General features: G+C 42.2%; 1 protein-coding gene across 2 annotated transcripts in view; it reads left to right on the forward strand.

Annotated features, from left to right (window-relative positions):
- Positions 1-27,476, forward strand: part of MARCHF1 (membrane associated ring-CH-type finger 1) — a 688,453-nt gene extending 660,977 nt beyond the window's left edge. For both annotated transcript variants that reach the window (XM_088836140.1, XM_055434162.2), the window contains 2 exons: positions 17,021-17,168; positions 26,161-27,476. In XM_088836140.1, coding sequence (XP_088692266.1) covers positions 17,021-17,168; positions 26,161-26,459 — 447 coding nt within the window. In that variant the 3' untranslated portion in view covers positions 26,460-27,476. The remainder of the gene's footprint in view (positions 1-17,020; positions 17,169-26,160) is intronic.
- Positions 27,477-27,836: the final 360 nt, after the last annotated feature.

A 27,836-nucleotide genomic window follows, 5' to 3' on the forward strand; every position in this document is an offset into this window, starting at 1 on the left:
GTGTTATCTAATTTGAGTATGTGTATTGCTTCTTAGATGCAATGCTATTGCACACATAATCGACTGCAATACGGTGTAAACACACCTTTGGGAAGCACTGGGAAGCAGAAAAACTCGTGTGACTCCATATTGTATATTCACTTCATTGTGATGGTTTGCAACCAAATCTACAGTACCTCTGAAATGTGTATGTACCACTGGAATGACTAAAGAGCTCTTCTTTTTAATAAGCTTTCAGTTTTAGGACAAAATTCTTAGCAAAAGATGAGTCTCTAAAATGCCAAAACAAATCCAAAGGTAATATATTGAGCCAATTATTTATGCTTGATATCAAAGTACTGACAAAGCTGATTTTAAAACATATTGTTTAAAACACTATTTGCTTTATTTGTATTATTATATCAAAATCTGATTCAATATTGAGAGAGATTAAAACTTTTTTGACTGCCATATATATCTGATGTATCTCAAATTGGTATGTGACTATCTGAGACTAAAGGCAACAGCAATGAAAACAAAGACAACAAAACTCAACCCAATCACGTTCATACATGAAAACGAGCACTGACAATGGGCTGTCAGTAGAATTGGACTGGCACTCCTGTACAATAGCAATTACAGAGAGAAACTTCTCTTTTTCTTTGCTGCCACCCAAAAGAATGTTTTAGATCAATAAGTACAGAAAACACACACTTGCACACAAATACACAGTTAAAGACAGTTGGGAAAGAAGCTTTTATTAAACAAAAGCACATTATATCTGCCTAATGGGCAGTTATACAATCCTCTGTTCCAAAAAACACAAAATATTCCACAATTATGGCATTTATGTAACCTTCATAAAACCAGTAGGCTTGGCTACCTTGTTCCCTGGCACCTAGAATAAATACCTGACACCTTGTGTTGCTTCAACAATTAGCTCCTGAATAAAAAAAAATAAATCTACTACTCAATAAGGCATTTAATAATTTTCCCTGGGCAAATCAATTCAGTTCTCCAGGTCTCTTTCTTAATCTATGAAATGAACAGTATTTCTGGGCAGACCGGGTGGCTTAGTCGTAAAGAATCTACCTGCCAGTGCAGGAGACGCAGGTTCAGTCCCTAGGTCAGGCAGATTCCCTGGAGAAGGAAATAGCAGCATTCTTGCCAGGAAAATCCCATGGGAAGAGGAACCTGATGAGCTATAGTCCATGGGATCATAAAAGAGTTAGATGACTTAGCAGCTAAACAACAACAAGCTATATTATCTATCTATATATAAATATATATACACATATATATGTTTTATCCAAGTATAACTGAGTTACAATATTTCAAATGTACAGCAAAGTGATTCAAGTGTGTGTGTGTGTGTCTGTGTGTGTATATATATATATATATAAATATATATACTCTTTTTCAGATTCTTTTCCCTTATAGGTTTTTACAAGATATTGAGCTCTGTGCTATGGTAGGTCCTTGTTGTTTATCTATTTTATTTAAAAAATAAATAATAATAATAATCTCAAACTCAAAACTAGGTCTTTTGTTGTTTCTGCTGTTGTTTTTGTTGTTCAGTCGCCAAGTCATGTCCAACTCTTTGTGACCCGATGGACTGCAGCACGCCAGGCCTTCCTGTCCCTCACCATCTCCCAGAGTTTGCCCAAGCACATGTCCATCACGTCAGTGATGCCATCCAACCATCTCATCCTCTGTCCTCCCCCTTCTCCTGCCTTCAATCTTCGCAGCATCAGGGTCTTTTCCAATAAGCCGGCTCTTTGCATCAGGGGGCCAAGGTATTGGAGTTTCAGCTTCAAAATCAGTCCTTCCAATGAATATTCAGGACTGATTTCCATTAGGATGGACTGGTTGGATCTCCTTGCAGTCCAAGGGACTCTCAAGAGTCTTCTACAGCACCACAGTTCAAAATCATCAATTCTTCGGCACTCAGCTTTCTTTATAGTCCAACTCTCACATTCATACATGACTACTAGAAAGATCATGGCCTTGACTGTATGGGCCTTTGTCAGCAAAGCAATTTCTCTACTTTTTAATACACCATCTCATCTAGGTTTTTTTTAAGTCTCTTAATTTCCTAATCTCTGGTTTTGCTTAGCACACAGGCAATTTCTCCTCAAGTGCAAGGCTATGATCATTTAGGCACAAGTTTGTGCCTGGCCTATGTAGACCCCTCGTGGAACACTGTGAACAGCAGGGCAAGTTTCAGAGTCCCTGACAAGGGCTTGAATCTGTGGTGAAGAGGTAACATGCCATCTTGTGAGATGGAGTCCCTCTTGTTTTCAAGTCTCAGCCCAAAATTAAGTATTCCCTGGACACACAGCCCCAGATTTTCCCACTGGTTCAACATCGCTGAAGCAGGAACACACTCAAAGTGCTACCAGAACATCCCATATATTTTTCACCATAATCTTCTAGAGAAACATACAACCAAGTATTGGTTAAATATTTTTAAAGTAAATTTGTAAAGCTACGCATCTATTAATTCCTTAAGTAATTTCATCTTCAATACATGACATGTTAATCAACCCAGATGTGGGTAGGAAATATGTATGTGTGTGTGTGGCAGGGGTGGGGGGAGGTTGTTGTTCCTTAGAAAAGTTTCAGTCATAAAGATCACTTGGAGTGCTTATTAAGAACGCAGATTCCTAGGCCCCCAGATATGGATCCGGACAGTCTAGGAGTTGCCTTTTAGCTGTTAACTGCAGCAATTCCAGCCCACACTACCTTAGAACCACGTAGTGTGTCTCCCTTCTAAAGAGACCCATCATACAAGCATGCATCCCTTTCTTCTTTTTGTCCCAAATCACCTTCATGTGTGACATTGTTGCTCCCTCTAGTGGATGATTTCACTCAGCAAATTGTTTTCTGTATTACAAATGCCCTGCTCAAAACTCTTAGGAATTCTATCTCTCAAGAACTTCTTGAAACAATAGGAAATCAGGAAAAGGCTTATAAGAAAAATTGTTTCAAGTAACATGAGATTCATATATATTTAGATATGTTTAATATCCAATATACATACATTTTATAGAGAGAAAATTTTAATTGTGATAAAGTCAGCTGAATATGACTAACCTGTTTTGTACAAATATTTTAGAAGCCTCAGCTTTACTTGCCACAATAATTTTAGATTGTTCACACCTGTAAGATTAATATTCCCACACACCAGTTTCCTAATAAACTCCTTCTGACCAATCAATACTATGATCTGGATCTTCTTTCTGATGCCTCTCATGCTGACTTCTGAGATCGATAGCTCTTTTCAAGATCTTGAAATCTCTAGAGGTATTTTGCACATTGTGGCTTCTATCTCACTGAAAAATTCTACTTACTGATGCTACCACTTCAAGAGTCACAAATTCAACAGCCCACAGGCACCAAGCAGTGACTAAATGAGTGGAGTGGGCAGAGCAGAGACCAAAGACACTGGTAGGTGAGCTCATTACATTTCAAGGAGTTCATAAATCATTATATTTCTAGAAAGCCCACTATAGGCCTAGTTAGACATCTGTGAACTGGAAGAAATTTTGTTTCATGAACCAGCTAAGCATCCCTGATTTACTTGACAACTTAACAAATTGCTAACTGTGTATGGATATTATCTCATAATTCTAACAACAACCCTATACAAGGGATAGTTTCAGCATCCCAAGTATACTAAACAGGAAACTAGGATTTTGGTGGTAGTTTCTGTAGTGCAAGTCAAACAGGTATGTTTCCCTGCCTGGGGCTAATCCACATGCCTGACCCCAGAGTCTGTGACTCTGCTCCAGGGCGTCTCTGAGCAGGGGACTCCCAGCCTCCCCACCTGTCTGGCCCCATGTGCTCCTCTCCCCACCCACCACCCCAGGACCCTGCTCCCCTGACTCTTCACAACATCTTCTGATCCCATGACCTCTGATTGCAATAGTGTCTTTTCATTTAGACAGTTTCTCATCTGGTAGCTGACAGCTCTCTGCACCAATACTGAGCTGGTTACAACTCTCGGTAACTTATTGCTCCTGTTGCAAGTGAACATGACAAGTACATCCGTATAATATTCTTTTACAGCTGTAGTTTTAAGCAAGTGCACCTTCTACTCAAGATTTAAGCTTATATTTAAGCTTATGTTTCTGCAATAATGGGATTTTTGTTATAAGTAGAATTGGTCCTATTATAACACCTCTGTTTCTACTCAACTAGATTGTTCCAAGTACTACTGTGAACACTGTAAAGTGATGGGAGCTCTCTGGGTAAAGGCCTATGGTATTAATTGGCCACAAAACATGTTTTTTTGAAAAGCAAATACTGAATTAGATAGCTAGTGTGAAGCTGCTGTACAGCACAGGGAGCTGAACTCAGCGCTCTGTGCTGACTCAGAGGGGCGGGTTGGTGGGGAGGCTCAGGAAGGAGGGGATCTATGTACACATGTTGCTGGTTCACTTCACTGCATAGCAGAAACTAATGCAACATTGTAAAGCAATGGTACTCCAAGGAAATAAACAAACAAACAACCAAAAAAAACCACTGTGTGCAGAAATCACAGTGAATTACCTTTCTCAGGTAGCGGCTGGGGTATCTGTGATCCCTGAGACACAGTGGCAACCCTGGGCCTTGTTGCTGACCAGACGGCCTCTCATGGACCGCATTCCTTGGGAAAGATGTAATTATAACCACACACTTGAACCAGTGCTTCATTTTATTTGGAATACTTGTGTCTCTTTTACCATTAATAAAAACTGTTACCCAGTACACTATTTCTTTGGGTGGCTTTAATATAACATTTTAAATTGAATTTTCATACAAAAAGGTTGGAAAGATCCTGGGACATACATTGTGACCTGTGACATGTTCTCAAGTTCTAACATTAAAGAGTGAATCATTGTACAGTCTTCTAGGAGAGTCCAACTAGAATAAGCACAGTAATTCATCTCCTTGCCCTTCTTTGTATAAATACTTAACAAAAACAGACTATTTCTCTGATATGAGTCACTATTCAGAAAAATTTTGAAAAATAAATGGGGTGGGAGGATTTCACTCCCTTACTTTAGGAAAATAACCAAATCCCAACTTATCCCTTCCTCATCCTCCAGTGATAGTATCAACGTGAAAGTTAAAAAAAAAAAACTAACTGGCTGTGGTGATACAAGATCCAAGTTATGATAATTGTTTAAAACATTCTTCCTAAGTACCAGAGAGCCTTCCCACTGTCTGCATTAACTCACCTAAACTTGACTGTGTAACGTAGGTACTATTCTTTTTTTTACTGAAATGTAATTGACTTACAGTGCGGTGTTAATTTCTGGTGCACAGCACAGCGATTCAGTTATACATCAGTTCAGTTCAGTTCAGTTCATTAGCTTAGTCGTGTCCGACTCTCTGTGTCCCCATGAATCACAGCATGACAGGCCTCCCTGTCCATAAGCAACTCTGGGACTTCAATCAAACTCACGTCCCTCGAGGTGGTGATGCCATCCAACCATTTCATTTTCTGTCGTCCCCGTCTCCTCCCACCCTCAATCACTCCCAGCATCAGAGTCTTTTGTAGTGAGTCAACTATTCGCATGGAATTCCATCACCTCCACTAGCTTTGCTCATAGTGATGCTCTCTAAGGCGCACTTGAGTTCACATTCCAAGATATCCGGCTCCAGGTGAGTGATCACACCATCGTGATTATCTTGCTCGTGAAGATCTTTTTTGTACAGTCTTCTGTGTATTCTTGCCACCTCTTCTTAATATCTTCTGCTTCTGTTAGGTCCATACAATTTCAGTCGTTTATAGTGCCCATCTTTGTATGAAATGTTCCCTTGATATCTCTAATTTTCTTGAAGATATCTCTTGTTTTACCTATTCTGTTGTTTTCCTCTATTTCTTTGCATTGATCACTGAGGAAGGCTTTCTTATCTCTCCTTGCTATTCTTTGGAACTCTGCATTCAGATGCTTATATCTTTCCTTTTCTCCTTTGCTTTTTGCTTCTCTTCTTTTCACAGCTATTTGTAAGATCTCCTCAGACAGCCATTTTGCTTTTTTGCATTTCTTTTCCATGGGGATGGTCTTGATCCCTGTCTCTTGTACAATGTCGCGAACCTCCGTCCATAGTTCTTCAGGCACTCTATCTATCAGATCTAGTCCCTGAAATCTATTCCTCACTTCCACTGTATAATCATAAGGGATTTGATTTAGGTCATATCTGAATCGTAGAGTGGTTTTCCGTACTTTCTTCAATTTCAGTCAGAATTTGGCAATAAGGAGTTCATGATCTGAGCCACAGTCAGCTCCTGGTCTTGTTTTCACTAACTGTATAGAGCTTCTCCATCTTTGGTTGCAAAGAATATTATCAATCTGATTTCAGTGTTGACCATCTGGTGATGTCCATGTGTAGAGTCTTCTCTTGTGTTGTTGACAGAGGGTGTTTGCTATGACCAGTGCGTTCTCTTGGCATTCCAGCCCCTATAATGAAAAGGACATCTTTATGGGGTGTTAGTTCTAAAAGGTCTTGTAGGTCTTCATAGAACTGTTCAACTTCGGTTTCTTCAGCATTACTTGTTGGAGCATAGGCTTGGATTACTGTAATATTGAATGGTTTGCCTTGGAAACGAACAGAGATCATTCTGTCGTTTTTGAGATTGCATCCAAGTACTGTATTTCGGACTCTTTTGTTGACCATGATGGCTATTCCATTTCTTCTAAGGGATTCCTGCCCACAGTAGTAGATATAATGGTCATCTGAGTTAAATTAACCCATTCCAGTCCATTTCGGTTCACTGATTCCTAGAATGTCTACGTTCACTCTTGCCATCTCCTGTTGGCCCACTTCCAATTTGCCTTGATTCGTGGACCTCACATTCCAGGTTCGTATGCAATATTGATCTTTACAGCATTGTACCTTGCTTCTCTATCACCAGTCCCCTCCACAACTGGGTATTGGTTTTGCTTTGGCTCCATCCTTTCATTCTTTCTGGATTTATTTCTCCACTGATCTCCAGTAGCATACTGGGCACCTACCGACCTGAGGAGTTCCTCATTCAGTATCCTATCACTTTGCCTTTTGATATTGGTCATGGGGTTCTCAAGGCAAGTATAATGAAGTGGTTTGCCATTCCCATCTCCAGTGGACCACATCAGTTCAGTTCAGTCGCTCAGTCGTGTCCGACTCTTCGCAACCCCATGAATCACAGCACGCCAGTCCTCCCTGTCCATCACCAACTCCCGGAGTTCACTCAAACTCATGTCCACAGAGTTGGTGATGCCATCCAGCCATCTCATTCCCAGTCGTCCCCTTCTCCTCCTGCCCCCAACCTTTCCCAGCATCAGAGTCTTTTCCAGTGAGTCAACTCGTCGCATGAGGTGGCCAAAGTATTGCAATTTCAGCTTTAGCATCAGTCCTTCCAATGAACACCCAGGATTGATCTCCTTTAGAATGGACTGGTTGGCTCTCCTTGCAGTCCAAGGGACTCCCAAGAGTCTTCTTCAACACCACAGTTCAAAAGCATCAATTCTTCGGCGATCAGCTTTCTTCACAATCCAACTCTCACATCCGTACATTACCACGGGAAAAACCATAGCCTTGACTAGACGGATCTTGGTTGGCAAAATAATTTCTCTGCTTTTTAATATACTATCAAGGTCTGGGGCCATGTAATTAGGCCGGGCTATGTGTCCCATCACTTCATGGGAAATAGATGGAAAAACAGTGGAAACAGTGTCAGACTTTATTTTTTTGGGCTCCAAAATCACTGCAGATGCTGATTGCAGCCGTGAAATTAAAAGACGCTTACTCCTTGGAAGGAAAGTTATGACCAACCTTGATAGTATATTAAAAAGCAGAGACATTCCTTTGCCAACAAAGGTCCGTCTAGTCAAGGCTATGGTTTTTCCCGTGGTCATGTATGGATGTGAGAGTTGGACTGTGAAGAAAGCTGATCGCCAAAGAACTGATGCTTTTGAACTGTGGTGTTGGAGAAGACTCTTGAGAGTCCCTTGTACTGCAAGGAGATCCAACCAGTCCATTCTAAAGGAGATCAATCCTGGGTGTTCATTGGAAGGACTGATGCTAAAGCTGAAATTGCAATACTTTGGCCACCTCATGCGATGAGTTGACCCACTGGAAAAGACTCTGATGCTGGGAAAGTTTGGGGGCGGGAGGAGAAGGGGACGACTGGGAATGAGATGGCTGGATGGCATCACCAACTCTGTGGACATGAGTTTGAGTGAACTCCGGGAGTTGGTGATGGACAGGGAGGCCTGGCGTGCTGTGATTCATGGGGTCGCAGAGAGTCGGACACGACTGAGAGACTGAACTGAACTGAACTGAGCCCTTGCCCTCGGCAATGGTTCATACCCTGAAGAGTGGCTTCTCTCTGAATTCTAACAAATCTATGTCTTACCTATTGCTTTGTCTTTCACTGAATTTTTGCAATAAGACATCAGAGCCTGAGCTTCATGGGTTTTGATTGGGCTTGAGTCCCAGGAAAGAACTGAAGGACAGGAGGAAAAAGCACTGGGAAAAACGTGCCAAGGAATCCCCTTCATAGCCTGCCAGGAAATTTGCTAAATATCTGACCAGTGCTCACAGTTTTCATTGGCCTGATCCTTGGCCCAAAGAAGAGTAAGGACAGAAAATCCCCACTGGCTTGTGTAACAGCTACAGGGGCTCAGCAGATAGTGCCTTTGGGACATACCGAAGAGTAGCCTCTCCAGAGTCCCTCAGTTGTGCCCACTGCTGCCCGACTGCTCAGGGGGGTTTCAAGGAAACAAGAAACAAGAGATTGTAAAAGAATTAAGATTTTGTATGAGCTTTAGGCATTAGCAAAACCCTTAAGCAATGTGGCCATAGCATTTTTTCAGTAACAAAATAAATTCTGATCTTGTGGGCAAACAGAGCTGGAACCTGTAAGAGAGCAGGTTAAAGGCCTTAAAAGTCTTTTAAGTCTCTGGGGACCAAATCAGCTTGTCGGTTTGGGCCTACTGAGGCTCAGTTATAAATTTATATAAAGGTTGGGCAAGTTCCCCATAACCTGGAATCCAAATGCAGCAATAGCCTATAATGCCTAAGAAGTCTGTCAATTGTCTTAAAGTCATATTTGGGTCATTTAGGAATTTCAGACAATAAAGTATAAGGATTAAACACTCATTATTCATATATCTTGAACAAGTCTCCATTTATCATTTGACTTTTTTACACCCAAAATAGGAGTGCTGTGTGGACTGTTGCAGGGAATTAATAGCCCCTGCTTCTTTAAATTCTCAGTGATGGGTTTTAACCCTTCCTTAACACCTCAGGCTTTAATGGATACTGCTTTTGATGTGAAAATAGGTGAGGTTCTTTGAGCTTGATAAAGACAGGAACAGCATTTTGTACTCAACCCACAGTTTTTCCATTAGCCCACACTTTAGGATTTACATTTTGTTCAATTAATGAGAGAGAAAGAACAGGCTCCATATTCATGAAAACAGAGTCCTGGACCTTGCTCAGTATACCCCTCCCCAGAAGGGGTGAGGGAGACTCTGGCAAGACCATAAATTCTTGAGAAAACAGCACGAAGTCCCAGTTGCAGCTTAAAGGATGACTGACATAATAATGTTTGGCTCATCCAGACAGTTCCTTTATGGTAGTGGATCAGGAGGAAAACAGGCCAGGAGCTTCAGTGAGCACAGAGAAAATTGCCCCAGTGTCCAAAAGAAATTGACTGATTGACCCTCACAGTTATTAATATCCAGGTTTCCTCAGGTGTAATTAGAAGGAGAGCTTGTGTCAGGACCCCCAGGCACTGTCAGTCCTGATTGTCTTTTGAGTCCAACCCCTGGGGCCTACACCTCAGAGGGCAGTCTCTTCTCCAGTGTGGTCCTTTGCAGACTGGACATGGAGCCAGGGGCAGCTTAGATGCCTGTGGGCAATCCCGCTTGATATGCCCCTCCTTTCCACAGTAATAACAAGTCCATTCCTTTTCACCTGGGTTCCTCTGGGCATTTTTCTCAGGCTGTTTCAGAGCAGATCTAACAGCCGTTGTTGGGGGTTCAGTCTTTTGCCTGGTTCTTTTTAGCCTCTTATTTTGCTCCTTATATTCTTTACCATAATATACCATCTGAGCGAGCTGTAACACTTTTTCCAAAGACTGATTTGGTACAAACACCTGTTTTTGTAACTTGTGGCAAATATCTGGAGCTGATTGAGTGAGAAATCTTTCTTTTAAGATCATTCCTCCTTCTGCACTTTCAAAATCAGAATCAGTAAACTTGTGGAGAGCCTCCCATAGTCTCTCTAGGAATTTACCAGGAGTTTCCTTCTCTCCCTGTTCTATATCAGCCAACTTAGCATAGTCTAAAGTCTTAGTGTGTGCTTGCTTAAGTTCTTCAAGAATACATCCAGCAAAGTGGCTCTGTTATTGGAACCACTTGGTTCCCAGTAGAAAGGAGGGCTATTTTGTGTTCCCTCTTTCCCCTTGTCTCACATTCAGGTCATTCATCTCCAAAAGTAGTTCAGTTCAGTAGAGTCGATCAGTCGTGTCTGACTCTTTGCGACCCCATGAATCACAGCACGCCAGGCCTCCCTGTCCATCACCAACTCCCGGAGTACACTCAAATTCATGTCCACAGAGTCGGTGATGCTATCCAGCCATCTCATTCTCTGTTGTCCCCTACTCCTCCTGCCCCCAACCCTTCCCAGCATCAGACTCTTTTCCAGTGAGTCAGCTCATCGCATGAAATGGCCAAAGTATTGGAGTTTCAGCTTTAGCATCAGTCCTTCCAATGAACACCCAGGATTGATCTCCTTTAGAATGGACTGGTTAGATCTCCTTGCAGTCCAAGGGGCTCTCAAGAGTCTTCTCCAGCACCACAGTTCAAAAGCATCAATTCTTCGGGGATCAGCTTTCTTCACAGTCCAACTCTCACATCCATACATGACCACTGGAAAAACCATAGCCTTGACTAGACGGACCTTTGTTGGCAAAGTAATGTCTCTGCTTTTTAATATGCTATCTAGGTTTAGTTGTCCTTAAATTTCTATTTCCAAACCTTGAGGCATTTATAGGCTTAGATTTTGGTTGGTTTACATGGGCACTGGGGCACTGAACCACCTCAGCCAAATGGCCTCCTTCTTTGATTAATGTAGCAGTGACCAAGTTCCATGCTGATAATGATGCTCCCGAAGAATCTCTTTAAAAACCACTGGCCCGTGGATAAACAAGAAGGTCCCACTATATAGCACTGAGAACCATGTTCAATAGCCTATGATAAACCGTAATAGAAAATAATATTTTTAAAAGAATATATGTGTGTGTGCATAACTGAATCACTTCGCTATAAAACAGATATTAACACAACATTGTAAATCAACCATTTAAAAAAAAAAAAAAAAATTTAAAAAAGAGTCACTGTCCTAGACCAAGGGAGCTTCTAGGAATTGGTGAGTCTTTTAGCCCCAGACTTCCTCCGAGTTCCAGACTGTCAGGCACAATAGTCACACTGGGTGTGCTGTTGGTGGTGGTGCTTGGTTACTAAGTCGCATCTGACTCTCTTGCGACCCCATGGACTGTAATCTGCCAGGCTCCTCTGTCCATGGGATTTCCCAGACAAGAATATTTAAGTTGATTGCCATTTCCTTTCCAAGGGATCTTCCTGACCCAGGGATTGAACTCTCATCTCCTGCATTGGCAGGCAGATCGTTTACCTACCACTGAGACAGGAAGGAGGACCCCTGGGCGTGTAGATAATGTAACAAACTAAAGCTGCTGTTCCAAGTATTATTTTCATTCGGGTGTGGTAAAACTTCACCATAACATGATAAGCAGGGTCGGAAATTTTTAAAGAGCTAAAATGTGCCTTTGCATTTAGTCTGGGTTGCTGAAATGACCGAGAAGACATGCCAGCAGCTGGTGGGGACTCTGGAATCTCTGGTGACCCTGGAAAATCACCTTGGAACCAGGAACTTGGTGGGCCCACGCCCTCTGGTGGTGCCTTTTGCTTTATCATGACACAGACGCTGAAATTCTGGCTACTATTGCCCTTGCTGCTGCTAAGTCACTTCAGTCGTGTCCGACTCTGTGTGACCCCACTGATGGCAGCCACCAGGCTCCCCCGTCCCTGGAATTCTCCAGGCAAGAACACTGGAGTGGGTTGCCATTTCTTTCTCCAATGTGTGAAAATGAAGTCGCTCAGTCGTGTTGCCCTTAGGAAACTCGAAAAAAGCAGTGGGGCTGTGTCAAGGAAGGAAAAAAAAAAAAAAATGGACTTAGTAATGTATCCCTCATCTTGTGTATGTTGATATCATACAAATAATCTGCCCTTATTTTTCACTGGTACAAAAATTTTAAAAACACTCTTATTAGGCAGTGTTGTTGTTGTTGTTTTAATTTATATATTAGGACAGAATGAAAATACAAGTAATTTAAATTGGAAAACGCTCAGTTTCGTCTCACTAAAGCAAACGGAGAATTTTATAGAAAATGTGTCTGCATCAATTTAGATTCCAATTTGGAAATCTTTTCAGAATAATCTAATTGAGTATTTCTAAGTTGAATAAAGGAGTTCTGTTCAATTCTTTCTGTCGTTGAAGGCTCTGGATAAGGGACTAGAGGCCAAGGACAGTAAAACAGGTGCCAGAGACCCAGGGATCCTATAAAGCGAAGCGAGGTCTGAGGCGCTAAGAGTGAGCAGCTGGTTTTGCAGGTGAAGTAAAGTGCGTGGACCGAGGAGGGCAGGGACTTCCCGGAAAGAGTCCTGGGCACTTGAGAGAATATGCGGGCTCTCCTCCCACCTTCCTGTTTCTGGTCACTTCCACCAGCTCCTCCGAGACCCCCTGGAGAGACGTGTCTCCTTAAAACTGAGCACCGAGAGGGCGCCTCTTAATCTTCCAGGGTGGGGCGTGGACGTGGGTCCCACACTGGACACGTGGTCTGTGGGCATAAACACACAATCTTATTAACTTGGGAGGGGGAGCTCTGATACTATGTGCATTTGTGCATATTAGCCCTTTGCTGTCAAATCTTTTGTGAACTGGTATTGAAGTTCAGCTTCTTAAATAATAGATTAGTATTTGCCCTTTCATGACAAGTTTGTTAACATAAGATTTCTACCCTTGCCTTCTTGATCCACTTCTCACTGTGGCGGCTTGCAAAACGTATTCAGTCTTTATATATATACATATATACTTGAAAATTCAGATGTGGATGGATGAACATTGTATGAAATGGATTAAATTTCTGTTGATACCGTGCTCTGGGCACCACATGCAGTGACGTTACCGTCAGGAAGAGGGCGCCGTGGTATCGCGTTTAGTCGTGCGCTGTGTGGTGAATTCCTGGGTAAGTCCCTGTGAGGATTTATAAAGGAAAGGATAACAGCAACGTTTGATGGTCCTTTTACACTCCACTTCTCCTTAAAACGCTGCTGAGATTAGGAAGTGACAGCTTCAGAGCTACTATTGTCTAGAACTAAAAGGAGTTTGGTTTATACCTGTCAGTGCTCTGATATTTTTCTCTTGAGGCTGATTAGTTTTGAAGAATGCCTTTCAACCACTTCATCAAAACGCTCCTTAGATTACAAAAGACCCACTTTTTAAGCGTCTCCCGCTCCCAAAGCCAACTTTACAACGGAGGGTTGATTTGTTATGAATATTTTCTTACTGAAGGTATTGGAACACTTGGAATATTTAGGAAATTGGAATATGTAAAGCTGCCCTTCTGCACCATCCTGCACTTTTTAATCTTTTTATATTAAATACTGAGGTAATCCAAGAAATAGTAAATCCAGAAATGCTGTTACCAAATTAATAATGTTCTAGTCCATAATCACACAGTATTTAAATTAATATCACAATAAATCAATAAAATAACACAATGAAATTTCAAAAACAATTTCACACCTGTGATGTGAAGTTGTGATAAAAAGCCTTGAAATCTTCTCATTTCAATGTTGATTAAAAATAGATTCTACAGATAGATTGAAGCATTTGGTTTTCCCCTAGTTTCATTACTAAGATTTCTCCATTACTTACTTAGAATAATAGGGAAAATATAGTTTGATGAGAAGGAGTCCAAGATTAGGCTAACTGGCTCTAACAGACCCTGAATGGGAAATGCTGTGATGACTAACTGGCCAGTAAGCGAGGAATGGGCTTCCCAGGTGGCTGAGTGGTAAAGAATCTGCCTGAGATGCAGAAGACTTTGGTTCAGTCCCTGGCTTGGGAAGATTCCCCTGGAGAAGGAAATGGCAACTCACTCCAGTATTCTTGCCTGGAAAATCCCATGGACAGAGGAGCCTGGTGAGCTACAGTCAATGTGGTCACAAACATGTGGTCATATGACATTGATGTTCAGACCAGAAGGGAAGTCAGGAGGTTTCATTTGCTTCTATCAGGAATTGCACTTGACAGTGAGGAGCAGGGTCCTAAGAAGTAGTGGCTCAGACAGGACTTTTTTTCCCTCACGTATGCGTTGTGGCCAGAGGTGAGCTGTGGCTGATGGGCTGAGGTCTCTCTAATTCTCAAGAGTTTCCCTCAAGGTTGCAGGATGACTGTTAGGACTTCTACCATTAACTGGGAATTCCAGGCAGCAAAGAAAAGAAAATGAAGGAGAAAAGGGCAATTCCTGTGTCAGGAGGGCAGAAACTCAGCATTCCAGTAGAGAGCCACTCACATCTCACTCACGGGAAACAGTCCATGTCACCTCTGCCAGGAAGGTGGCAAAGTAGCTTTACCCAGCATGGTGCCAGCCCTCGTGGGCTTGGTCTGTTCGTAAAGGAAAAGGAGAGGATCGTGTCTCACCACCTCTCTCTGCCTCTGAAGGGGATGAGATGCCTGGGCCCGGACAGACTGAGGCTCACTCGTGTCTCAGAGCTGGTGGCAGATTCAGGGCTTTATTGGGCTTTATGACGTGCGAGGTGGGCTGGGCAAGGAGTGGGACTGTGAAGGTCTAAGGATTCTGGTTTAGCAAGAGCATAATAAATAAAAAGTGTAAAGATTCACAGCAGCACTATTTGCAGTAGCCAAGATATGAAAACAACCTAAATGCCCATCAACAGAGAGATGGATAAAGATGTGACATAAATATATATGTACATGTATATATATGGAAATATTCCATATACATGGAATCCTGCTCAGCCATAAACAGAAAGCAATAGTGCCATTTGCAGTAACACAAATGGAACTAGAGTTATACTAAGTGAAGTCAGAGAGAGATAAACACCATATGATATCACTTACATGTTGTATCTAAAACATGATGCAAATGAACCTATTTACAAAACAGAAGTAGACTCATAGACATAGAAATTAATTTTATAGTTACCCAAAAGGAAAGAGGAGACAGGAATAAATTAGGAGTTTGGGAGTAACATATGTACACTACTATATATACAATAAATAATCAACAAGCACAGGGAACTATACTCAATATCTTGTAATAACCTATAATGGAAAGAATCTGAAAAAGAATATATATTAAATATATATATTATATATATATATATCTGAATTAGTTTGCTTATAACTAACACAACAATGTAAATCAACTGTACTTCAATTTTTTTAAAAAAGAATTCAAACGATCATGAGTTGTGGAAAAAAATTCATGATCTAATAAGACCATAATGATTTGATTTTCCTATAGAAATATGTGAAGAAAAGTAAAGATCAAATCCTAACATGGTAATGAAGTGATACTGTAACTGTCAAGGCATTAAAATGTTTGATAGTAAAAATTTCATCTGACAGCCTGTTACTTCAAAATAAATCATGGACATGTTCCCTCATATACGCCTTAACTTCCTTCCTGCTATAAAAGTGGCGGCCCTTCCCCTCTCGCTGACTAAGAAGCGGCCCTCGACTTTCTGAGGAGTGTGCCTCAGGGACAGCGACCGTGACAGGGGTGGCAGCAGAAAGGCAAGACTGCGCCGAAAGGGGCTGCAGCTGACTTTCTTCAGTTGCTTGGAGGATAAAATCTGTCTTCTAGGAGGAGAGTTGTGACAGACATTGACAGATAAAATTCAGCCACTCAAATGCTTGGTAAATTTACACACTTAAGAATGCAACACTCACATGCATTAATATATGATGTTTATTTTTCTCTTTCTGACTTACTTCCCTTTGTATAACAGACTTTAGGTCCATGTCTCTACAAATGACCCAATTTAACTCCTTGTTATGGCTGAGTAATATTGCATTGTGCAGATGTACCACATCTTCTTCATCCATTCCTCTGGCTATGGACATACAGGTTGCTCCCATGTCCCGGCTACTGTAAATAGTGCTGCAATGAACATTGGGGATTATGTGGAATCTAGAAAAAGGGTACAGAGGAACCTATTTGCAGGGCAGGAATAGAGACACAGAGGTACAGAGTGGAACTGTGGACGTGGCTGCAGGGTGAGGGTGAACTGGGAGATTAGAATTGACATACATACACTGCGTGTGTAAAATAGCTAGCGGGAAGCTACTATGCAGCACAGGGAGCTCAATTCAGTGTTCTGTGATGACCTAAAGGGGTGGGGTGAGACAGGGAAGGGATAGAGAGGCCCCCGAGGGAGGGTGTCTATGCATACATACAGCTGATTCACTTCCTTGTGCAGCAGAAACACAACATTGTAAAGCAACTATACTCCAATTTAAAAAAGAGAATGCAACACTTGTGTCAGGGTGTGTACTACTCCAAGGAGAGACTATGTGTGACCACTTATAACCTAGGGCCACAGAGAAATAATATGTAGGAACCTGCGATGACATGTTTTTGAAAACTGTATAATATTAAAACTGTCCCCTTCATGTTACAGAAAAGGAAACTACAAGGAACTACTTTATTTGGAGAATAGGAAAATATTTTTGTTTTGTTTTATTGTGTACTTTTTGCTATAACTTAAACTTTTAAGTTATGATTGTAGATCTTTTCAAACATGAAGACTTGTTTGAATATTTTAGTGTCATCTAAAATGGCAACTATGTAATGGTTTCTCTCCATTCATGACCTAGGCCTGGGATACAAATGGGGAGCAAAATTTCCTGGTTGGATATTCAATTGTGTGTAATTGGTTTGTGATTGCAGTGGGAGAAACTGCAGATGACCACAAGCGAAAGGAGGAAAATCTTTTGCTCTGTCACGTTCCACGTCATTGCCATCACCTGCGTGGTCTGGTCCTTGTACGTGCTGATAGATCGGACGGCAGAGGAGATAAAGCAGGGTAATGATAATGGTAAGAGTTTGTATCCTTTCTCTTTCTGGCTTGAATACTGTGACATCACCCAGGGATGTGCAGCGGAGCTGTTTCCCAGAGCACATATGCATAGCAGCACCCTGTACCGGCAGCTGAGTTTCCTCCAGCTCCCTAACTGATGAACACTGACCATAAAGCGCTGACCAAAGTAAGATTTATCAAGTCCACCTTAGTGCGGCAGAAATCCACAGATGCCACACACCACTTTAATCTATTCAGGAGCTGATAAAGATCAGATTCTGCCCCACGTGAAAAGACAAACAACTGTAAAAATAGAATGTTTTTCCTTTTATTTAATTCACTGTATTCATAGCTTCTCATAACACATGAATAAGAGGGCAGTTAGTAGAGACTGTATTACAGCCCGTTAATTAACACACTATGATCTTACAGAGTGGGTTAACACTACAGCTTGAAATTTTTACCACTCTAAGTTTGATAGTGAAGGATGGTATCAAGTCTGAAGAAAGATGTTTTAAAATCATTGCAGCATAGTCTAACATTTTAAATAGATAGGTTATTCAAAACAGGAGCAGAAATAACTTGCTTATCTTCACCTGTGAGGAGACCCAGTTCTGTTTCTCAACAGGCTCTGCTGGCTTTAGCCGGTAGCCTAAATCATAGCTGGTAAAACAGTGAGGGATGCTCCCCAACCTCCTCCAAGGGGAGAAACATATATCAAATGTAAAACCAGGAGTGAATTTGGAGGGAGAAGGTGTTCAGATGATAGCACTGTAAGTTTGCCCTCCTTCAAACAAATAAGTGAAAGAGAAAATGATGAGAGGCAGTGAGTGTAGGAAGGGAGGAGGAAAAGCATCTTTAAAAGGAGAGGTTTCTTTCTTCTGTGTTTCTCTGTCTGGACCAAAGGGGAGAAGGAGTCCCCTTCTCGAGCTCCTGGGTGCTGCTTCTCATCAGAACAGGGCTGGGATCGAAAGAACCAGGACCCCAGAGCCCCCAGGAGGTGGGGTGTGTAGCTAGAGTGTGTGTGCTGCAGGGAAGCGGCAGGGCAGGGAGCCGGCAGGGACACGCTGGGTCAGAGGTCAAGTGGGGGGGTATTTTGTACATCAGTGTTAACTCATGTGTATACAATTTGTATTCAATTACGTTGTTTAGAGCTGTATTGTTTCAGAGATGACGAACTATATCTATCACATCCCTACTAAGTCAGAGTAGACATTTTTGTGTGTGTGCTAAGTCACTTCAGTTGTGACCGACTCTTTGTGACCCCATGGACTTTAATCCACCAGGCTCCTCTGCTAATGGGACTCTCCAGGCAAGAATATTGGAGTGGGTTGCCATTTCCTTCTCCAGCAGATCTTCCCAAACCAGAGATGGAACCCATGTCTCTTATGCTTCCTGCATTGGAAGGCAGTTTCTTTACCACTAGTGCCACCTGGGAACCTTCAGGCATTTCTTTTAACTTTTAATTTTATATTGGGGATATATAGATGATTAACAATGTTGTGATAGTTTCAGGTGGACAGAAAAGGTACTCAGCCACACATATACATGTATCCATTCTCCCCTAAATTCCCCTCCCATGCAGGGTGCCACAAAACACTGAACAGAGTTCCCTGTGATATACAGTGAGTCCTTGTTGGTTATCCATTTTAAATGTAGCAGCGTGTACGTGACCTTCCCAAACTCCCTAACTATCCTTTCTCCCCATCGCTCCCCTCAGAGAAAATCTGTTTAAACCCATGGCCTCTCCGGTTGCTATCACTGGCTCAAGCCAGGTAACAAAAAGCGTGCTGCAAACAAAGAGGTGCTCCGTTCCCTGTGTCACCTCGCCGCCCCCAGCCTATGGCCTCGGGGATGGAGTGCTTCCTCACGAGCCAGAGCAGACCTGCAGCTGGACCGAATCTGGCCTGAAGTCTGACTCAGGGTCCCGGCGACGCCTTCCTCTCACCCAGTGATCGCCCTGCTCGGGTCTGCTGTCACAGCCTGCGGGGCTCCCCCTGGGGTCCCCCAGCCACAAGGAAGGGGAAGGAGATGAACAGGGGGATGACTCTCATGTCGCCCACATGCAGATTGCTCAGAAGTTCTCTCTTCACTCATTTACTCAGTCCCATTTCTGACACATGTGAGCGGACAGCGCTGGTTTATTTCCCGTTGGATATGGCTGTCTCGGCTTCAGCGGTGAAACCCGTGACCTGTGTCTCCTGTTTTTGTCCCTCTCGAGTCCTCCTGGGTGTCCTTTTGTCCCCAGATGTTGTTTCTACACTGGTAACGCCCTTCCCCTGATGTCCAACCAGACATCTGCCTGCCTCCCGACCTCTCCATTTAAAGGTCTCCCAGGCACCCAGACTAGTGTGTCCAAACTCCTAACCCTTCCACCACTTCCCACTCTGACCACTATGGCAAAGACACTGCTTACACCCAGTAACAAAATGCAACCCAGCTTTCATTGCTGTCTCCTCCCCTTCACTTCCAGCTTACATCAATCACCAAGTCCTATTTATTTAGTCTGCCGCACAACCCTCTGGAATCTGTCGGTTTCTCTCCCTCCCCACTGCTACCACCCATGCAGTAGCATCTCTTCTACTCAAAGACTGCAGCTGCTCCTTGAGAGACCTTCTCTAGTTTGCCCACCTTCAGCACATGTCCAGAAACATAATCACAGCAAGTTCAAAACATAAACCTGACCACATTCTGTCCCTGCTTATTCATGAATCAAAATACACCCTGGACTCTGGGAAGGAGCTATGCTGACCCCATGGCCTGGCAGAAGCCAGCTATGCTGGACACTGGTTCATCCCCAGACCTGCTCCCAGACCCTGCTCTGCTCCTCTGTATCGGGGACACATTTCCTCCCAGCTTTTCATGTCCACCCTGCACACCAACTCTCATGCTCATGTGTCATCACACACTTCCTTGTCCCTTAAGTTGACCTTAAATTTCACTCCCTCCCAGAAATCCAGATCAGTTCGCTGAGATGGAATAACTGCTACTACCTCAGCAACTCTCAAAATGCGGTCCCCAAGCCCACAGCATGAACGTCACCTGAGTGCTCGTTAGAACGGCAGACTCCTGCCTCTCTCCACCCTGGACCTGTGACTCAGAGATTCCGAGGGTGGAGCCCAGCAAGGTGCGTGCTGCCAACACTCTTTGAGCACGGGGAACACGTGCTCCTGCGCATCCTGTGCCACTCCCTGCTTGGCTGTCCATCAAATTCCCTGTGCAGCGTCTGCGCCACCACGAAGCATCAGGCTCTATTCCCAGAGGTTTACGCTTAATTAGCCCTTACATGATCCTCTTGTGCAGTCAGGCTGAGAAGTTCTGCCTTGCCAGGAGACTTGAACACCCTGTTGCGATTGCGCATTTAAAAGTCTGAGTTTTGACCATGTCTGTCTTGTTCACCAGCACATCCCAGGAGCTGAGCACTGTATCTGGAACCCAGCAAGGGACCCAGTCAATGTAGGAGGGTGAATTCTTTGTATACAAGCTTTTCTACTTTTTTTCTTTTCTTTAGACTTCTTCTGCAAAATATTTTTTCCGTTTCTCAGTTCTGGGTAGATGCAGGATTTCAAACCATAGTTTCCAGTGGACTATCACCCAGGGTTATCAGCCATATTTCCCAACAGAAAATGCTGCATGATAATCAAAGATCAGCTTTCTAGCACCTGTATCTATCTATCAATATTTATACACATGGTATATAAGGTCAGTTTTCTACCATATACTTGTAAACATTATTTTCAGTTTCTTAAAAGCAAGTGAAAATGAGATAGCTTTTGTCTTTGGTGTTCAGACTTTTTGAATTAGGAAGCAAGATCTTTATCATGAACCAGACTCCGTAGTTATCCCTACAGTCACTGGCTAGAGGGACAGCTTCTGACTTGGGTAATTTCAAGCGGGACTGAGGTGGCTTTTGTAAAAGTTTTTTTTTTTTTTTTTCTTTTGTAAAACGCTCTCTGTATTTATGTTCAAATTGTATGTAACGCCTGACTTCCCAAAGTGCACATTATCAGGTGGTGTAGACATCTTTGTGAGTTGTTAATCTTCCTTTGGCATTGGAACTGTGAGAACTGACCCTGAACTGGCTTTTAAAGATTTTTGGGAAAAAACTGCATAATTTAAAAGTCAAAATATTTAAAACCCATCTTGAAAACCTTCAAAAACCTTTGAAGAGGAACAAATTGCCCTTCTTTAACCAGAATGGAAGTTGAATATAAAACAGCAACATCTTCTGAGCTGTAATAACAAGACTGTCAGGAAAAAGTCCTTCATATGTTGAATGACTGTCCAGGGTTGGACTGCACCTCCCTGCTGGCTGTTAACATCTGCTTTGAGAGCATCTTAAAAATCACTTCCCTGCCATCCACATAATATATTCCTTTTCAGCACTGTTGTTTAAACATTCCTTTTTTTAAACGTAACTATAGTTGCTGTTTTGTTAATGACCTCAAAGTGTTAAACACCTACTTTGGCTAATGACTGGAAGGTCCACCACGGTTTAGTTTTGCCTTGGTCATGGACTAGTTATCGTGAATAAAATAATCACTCTAAAGCTTACTTTTTCTCATTTGTTGACTAAGTTGGACTGAACATCCTCCATCTTTCTAGGATTAGTTTCTCAAAAACATAATGAGCTTGACCTTGCATCAGATAAATTGAAACAAAGTGTTTATACAAATACTGCACATGTATCATCCATGTTTACTCACAGTCAATATTACCATTAAAACTAGTTAAAGAGAAGACTGTAAATATGTGGAATGGGCTATTTCCCTGTGCAAAATCCCTTCGTTCTTGAAGGAAACACCCCTTGTGAAGCCATTAACCATAATAAAGGAAATCTTAGTAAGGTCTGATTCGTAAAGAAATTGAGTATGAGTCATTTGGAATCTAGCTGTTTCTTAGCCAGGAAAAGGGAGGCTTCTGAGAGTGAAAATAAGGAAACAGTGACTGTAAAGGAACAGGAGACGAAAGAGACAGTCGGCGGCAGTAATCCTGTTGGTGGAAAAACTCTAGTCTCATGTTCCTGAGGGTAAATGCCCTTCAGCCCAACCTGTCTTCTGATCCTGCCTCAATGGAAGATGCAGTGAGGAAGATCTGGGCAATTTTTTTATGCGAAAATAAATAAATAATTTACAGATTTTACTCTTCCATCATGTTTACTCCTTCATTCAAGCTCTGTAAATACAGTTACTTTTACCTGGACTTCCTAGTTTCCCTCTCTGGCTTGCTAGAAAAATATTGCCTTAGATACAGAGCATATGATGAGCTGAATGGTCAATGTACTTCTCTTTGTCTGAAGTGCTTTTACTTGCTCTTCAAATACCAGTTTCTTTACAAAACTGTGTACTGATTTCTATGGTTCTAGTAGCACTGCATTTTCAGGCAGATGGATTGCAGCATTTTGATTCATCTAAGTCTAATTTGTGAAGTCTTCAATGCCATATCACAGGACAAATCTGAAGCCTTTCCTGGAAAACCTACTGACATGTCTATTGTTTTGGGATGGTGTGGATGTTGTTGCAGCCTTCAAGTATCATATCACACATATGCAATTATCAAAATGGTGGAAGAAGTTATTTTGACAACTGTGTATTGATATGACTTGAGAATTTATTGCCCATTCTTGTAGGACTGACATGATGATATGGAAAGTGAATGAACTGATTGAAGGTACCTGAAGGGCAAGAGAAGATTCCCATTTCCTTAGAAAATGATGATTCACAGAATATCTGCTCTTCCAATTCTTGCTCAAGAATTTCCAGGCATCATCTCCTATCAATACTTAAGAGATCAAGATGGGCAGAGAGTTGATTCCTAAGTCTCCAGAAACTCCTGAAAAAAGATCTCAAGCACAAAGGTGAAGTAGAGATAAATCATAAATCCTTGGACTTCAGAGAAAAGAAGAGATGGTTTAATTGTCTGAAGCTGGATTTTCCAAATTCCTCTTCTGAACTGACAAGTAGGGTCAAATTTGTGCTCTTGGCGATTTTGAGTACATGCTCCAGCTTAAAAGAATTCTTTGGGTTACACAAGGGGTCCACTCTGAGCTTCCCTTCTTCACCTCCACCCTTCCTTACTGTGTACATTCTTTCCTCTTCATGGAAAACAGCATAGAACAGACAAGTCCAACACAACTGAATGGGAAGACAGTGTGCTCTCAATAAAAAGAAGCAAATGCATCTCTCCAATGAAAACAACACTGAAAAATCCATTTAGCCCAATTCTGGCATCTTCTATTAAGATATCCTTATTATGAGCTTTCCAAGGTAAAATCCTATAACTGCTGAATAATATCAATAATTTCTAAAGGAAACTAAAATCCAGCCCATTTAGTCAAAGGCAAAGAGAAAAATCAGCTGTCTCTGAAAGAAGATGGTCATTTGGACAATGGGTTTGCACTCAAATGACTTTGGCTCTGGGGTGGGGGATACTCTGTACTCTAAAGTCTGTCTAAAGAAATCATGGGAGCTTTGACTCCCCAGGAAAGTAAGAAGGAAGAATGACCTGAGCAGAGGAAATGGATTCAGAGATAACTTGTGAAAGAAAAGTACCGGGGTCAGGGTCTCCAAGGTCTGGCAGCTACCCCGACTCGCAGGCATGTCATGGACTCTGGCCACTGGGTCTGGGAGGAGAGGTGGGGCAAGAACAGAGTCTTCTTCAGCCTCTCCATCGATAGCGGAGCTTCACTTGCAAGGGAAGAAAGGCTGTCACTTCTGGTTATACTGGAAAGATTAAGGCACAGCCGTCAAAGTCAGAACTTTGATCATTAGAATGTTCATTCATCCTTGAAATGTCTACTGAGCAAGGCAGTGTGAAAAACACAGACCAAGAAGACGCAGATCTTGCACTTGTCAAGAAGATAGCATCGCAGAGAATAACTCACGTCAGAGTGACTCAGGCCACACGCCTAAGAAATAGTGTAAAAGAGTGAGCACATCTGTTTCCGGTGGACATGATTTCCCATTCAGCTTTGTTGGAAAGGTAGACACACAGAAATGGAGAAGCAAAATCCTGAGAGAAGAAATATCATGGGCAGAGGCTCAGAGGGGAAAATATCCAGGCACTTTTAACTTTCAGTGTGAATAGAAATCAGAGGGAAAGTGAGATGTCATGCATGGGGATTTCCCTAAAAATGAGACAAAGCACACTTCATCTCCAGCTTGCCTGTGGTTAAAATTTTTCTAAACAAGGAGACTACTGCTCAATGGAACAGCTGAGAGCAAAAACCCTTCTAAATTTAAAGAGCTCCAAGATGTTTAATTTGTATACTGAATCTTCCCTGCAAATTTCCAAATAAAGAAGGGTAAGCGATCATCTTCTGCAACAGGGCTTCTCGGCCTCAGCAATACTGGCATTTTGGACTAGGCAAACTACCTGCTGTGCTACACATTGCATGATTTTGACAGAGCAGCATTACAGACCTCGACTTACTAAGTCAGTAGCACCTGCCCAAGTGTTACCAGGTGGAACAGTCATCTGCCCGGTGGCCCAGGGAACACAATTACACCCTCCTCTGCCTAGCCAGGAGCTGTTGGTGCCCAGATTCACTGACTCAAGTCTGTTCTCCTTGCACAGACACGAGTGAAGAAAAAGGCAAACCTGTCAGCGTGAGGCAAACAAGGCACAGTGGCCGTTTTGCCATCAGAATGAAGTACAAGTCACTATCACAAGCAGGGTGTTTCTTATAACTCTACTCACTGTTCTAAGTAAATGAGATCTGACTCCCCTATACTGTGGTTTCCAACCACCCTTCTATTTGACAGCCTCTCACATGATTGAAGGCAGATATATCCTCCACACCATTTAATGTTGGCAAGATGTGGTGTCCTGACCGTCATTTATTACACACTTATACATGGCCTAAATACTGTTACAGCAAACTCTTTGTGAAAGAAAGTCCATTTCTAGTTATGATGGTGGAAATTTCTAGTTATGATGTTGGAAAACATCGATGCCTAAGAAAGAGATGGTTCTTTGTTACAAAATATAAGATGGATAAAACAAGTGACTGAAACCCTAAATCTTATGCATGTCTGTGCCCAGGAATTTTTTCTCTCTGGTGAGATGTAGCAGCTTCTATGTCTCTCAATGGCAAGCCACTCCAGTACTATTGCCTAGAAAATCCCATGGATGGAGGAGCCTGGTAGGCTGCAGTCCATGGGGTCGCTAAGGGTCTGACACGACTAAGCGACTTCACTTTTACTTTTCCCTTTCACACATTGGAGAAGGAAATGGCAACCCACTCCAGTGTTCTTGCCTGGAGAATCCCAGGGATGGGGGAGCCTGGTGGGCTTCCGTCTATGGGGTCACACAGAGTCAGACACGACTGAAGTGACTTGGCAGGCAGCAAAGGTAATGCAGGTGTGGGCGAGGACCTGTAGGTACAATCCCACACACATAACTTCTGTTACCTTAAGAGGATTAAGTCTGATTCTTTCACTCAGTATGTACACTATCCTTCCTTAAAGATTTCATTGTAAACAATAAATGCTGAAGTCAAGTATCAAAATCTAGTGTACTATCTGATGATCACAGTAGGTTCTTGATGGTAAGAGGAATGAGAGACATTACAGTGGTAGGTGAGAGACGTCATGTGCAATTTTAGCAATACCTTGAGAATACTTAAAGCAATTAAGCAATTTTGTTGTAACTGTTACTAGTTGTTGACAATTTATTTCTGATTTATGTTAACAAGCGGGCATAATCCTTTAAGGGCTTCCCGGTGGCACAGTGGTAAAGAATCCACCTGCAACGTAGGAGACATGGGTTCGATCCCTGAGTTGGGAAGATCCCCTGGAGAAGGAAATGGCTGCCAACTCTAGTATTGCCTGGGAAATCCCATGGATAGAAGAGCCTGGTGGGTTATAGTCCATGGGGTCACAAAAAGAGTCGGACACAACTTAGCAACTAAACAACAGCATGGTCCTTTGAAGGAAACATGGTGGGGTGGGGGGAAGTCATCAAATCTATCAATAATGACTCGGTGATAACATTCTCTTTTATTTGAAAGGTGTCCTCGAATGGCCATTTTGGACAAAGCTGGTTGTGGTGGCCATCGGCTTCACAGGAGGTCTGGTCTTCATGTACGTACAGTGCAAGGTCTACGTGCAGCTGTGGCGCAGGCTGAAGGCCTACAACCGCGTGATCTTTGTGCAGAACTGCCCAGACACAGCCAAGAGGGTGGAGAAGAACCGCTCTTGCACTGTGAGCATGGACACCAAGGACGCTGGGGCAGTGCCCGCATTGCAGACAGGGACCGCCGCACGGCCACCCGCGGAGGCCGGCGCCACTGAGCTCATACCCGTGTGACGGGGCTAGCAGAGGCCTGTCACGCAGAGTCCAGCCTGTCACTACAGATGACAGAAGCGATCCTGAATAGTCACCCTTTATCTTCTCTCCGCTTTCTGACTCATTTGTTCTTACTTTGCTCAAAAAGGAAAGAAGAAAACACCAAATGACCAGGATCCCATGAAACAGTCTCAAGTGTAAAGAGGAAATGTGGAAATTAGCTGGAAAATGATTTCTGAGACAATTAATCACTGGTGCAAGGGATGTTTTAGTGAATGAGGAAACCCTGAGTGGACAGACCCATGAGTCTTCACGGTAGCAGGAAAAGTTCCAGAATAAGGACTTGAGTTGAAGGTGCATTTCTTCTAGGGCCTCATGATGCTAACTCTCTCATCTGGAAATTACAAAAATCGTATCTGGGTTTAAGCTTGAAATTGTCTGCATTATCCCTAAGGCACACATCAGCTGCAAACTTGGAAGATGCATATTTTGATATTCATACTTTGACAGCTAACAGGTTTTTTGGCTGTAGTGGAGTACAGTTTGTTTGGACAGGTATATGTTTTTAAAATAGATGCAAGACACATTTGAAGATATTAATACTTGGAATTACGTTTAAATCATGAAGAGTAGATTTTCAAATATTTTGGGATTTAATTAGCTCTGTTAAATACCCAGAAGCCTTGTATACTCCACTTGGACCCTCTGAAACAGCACTGTCCAACAGAAATGTAATGTGAGCCACAAAGGCTGGCTATATACGCAAACAAAATTTTCTAGTAGCACCGTTAGAAAAAGTAAAAATACATAGGTGAATTTCGATAGTTTTATTTAGCATTATATACCCGTTATCATTTTAATGTCATAAAAAATTACTGAGCTATTTTACATCTCCTTTTATGAACCAAATCTTCAAAATCCAGTATGCATTTCATCCTTACAGGGAATTTCAATTCAAATCCACTGTATTGGATAGAGCAGCCCTAAAATTACAGACAAAGCCTGTTTTAACAGTTGAATCTTTCAAAACAGCACTTCATTCTTTTATTCAAAGTATCACAAATGTTACTTTACAAAGCACTAATCAAATGAAGTATCTTAATAAGAGTTAGATAAAGTTACTATTTTTTAAAGGGTAAAAAAACTATAGAGCAATCTACCCATGACAAAGTTTTGAAATGAACTTATTTGCTACTATGAAGCACTTAGGGGAAAAAAAAAATTAAATTTTTTAAGTCAATGTACTTTTTAAAATCCACATAAGCTGTCAACTTGACAGATGAGTAGCTATGACCAAGCATTTAGCCTGTATTTTAAAGAGCTGACAGTATTTCCCTTGCTCAAAAAGGAAGCAAAAACATTCAACATTCTGTGGTAAGTAATAAATTGAGTTGTTTA

Source organism: Moschus berezovskii, chromosome 5, assembly GCF_049115385.1.
Source record: "Moschus berezovskii isolate FMDL1 chromosome 5, NW_MosBer_1.0, whole genome shotgun sequence".
Taxonomy (NCBI): domain Eukaryota; kingdom Metazoa; phylum Chordata; class Mammalia; order Artiodactyla; family Moschidae; genus Moschus; species Moschus berezovskii.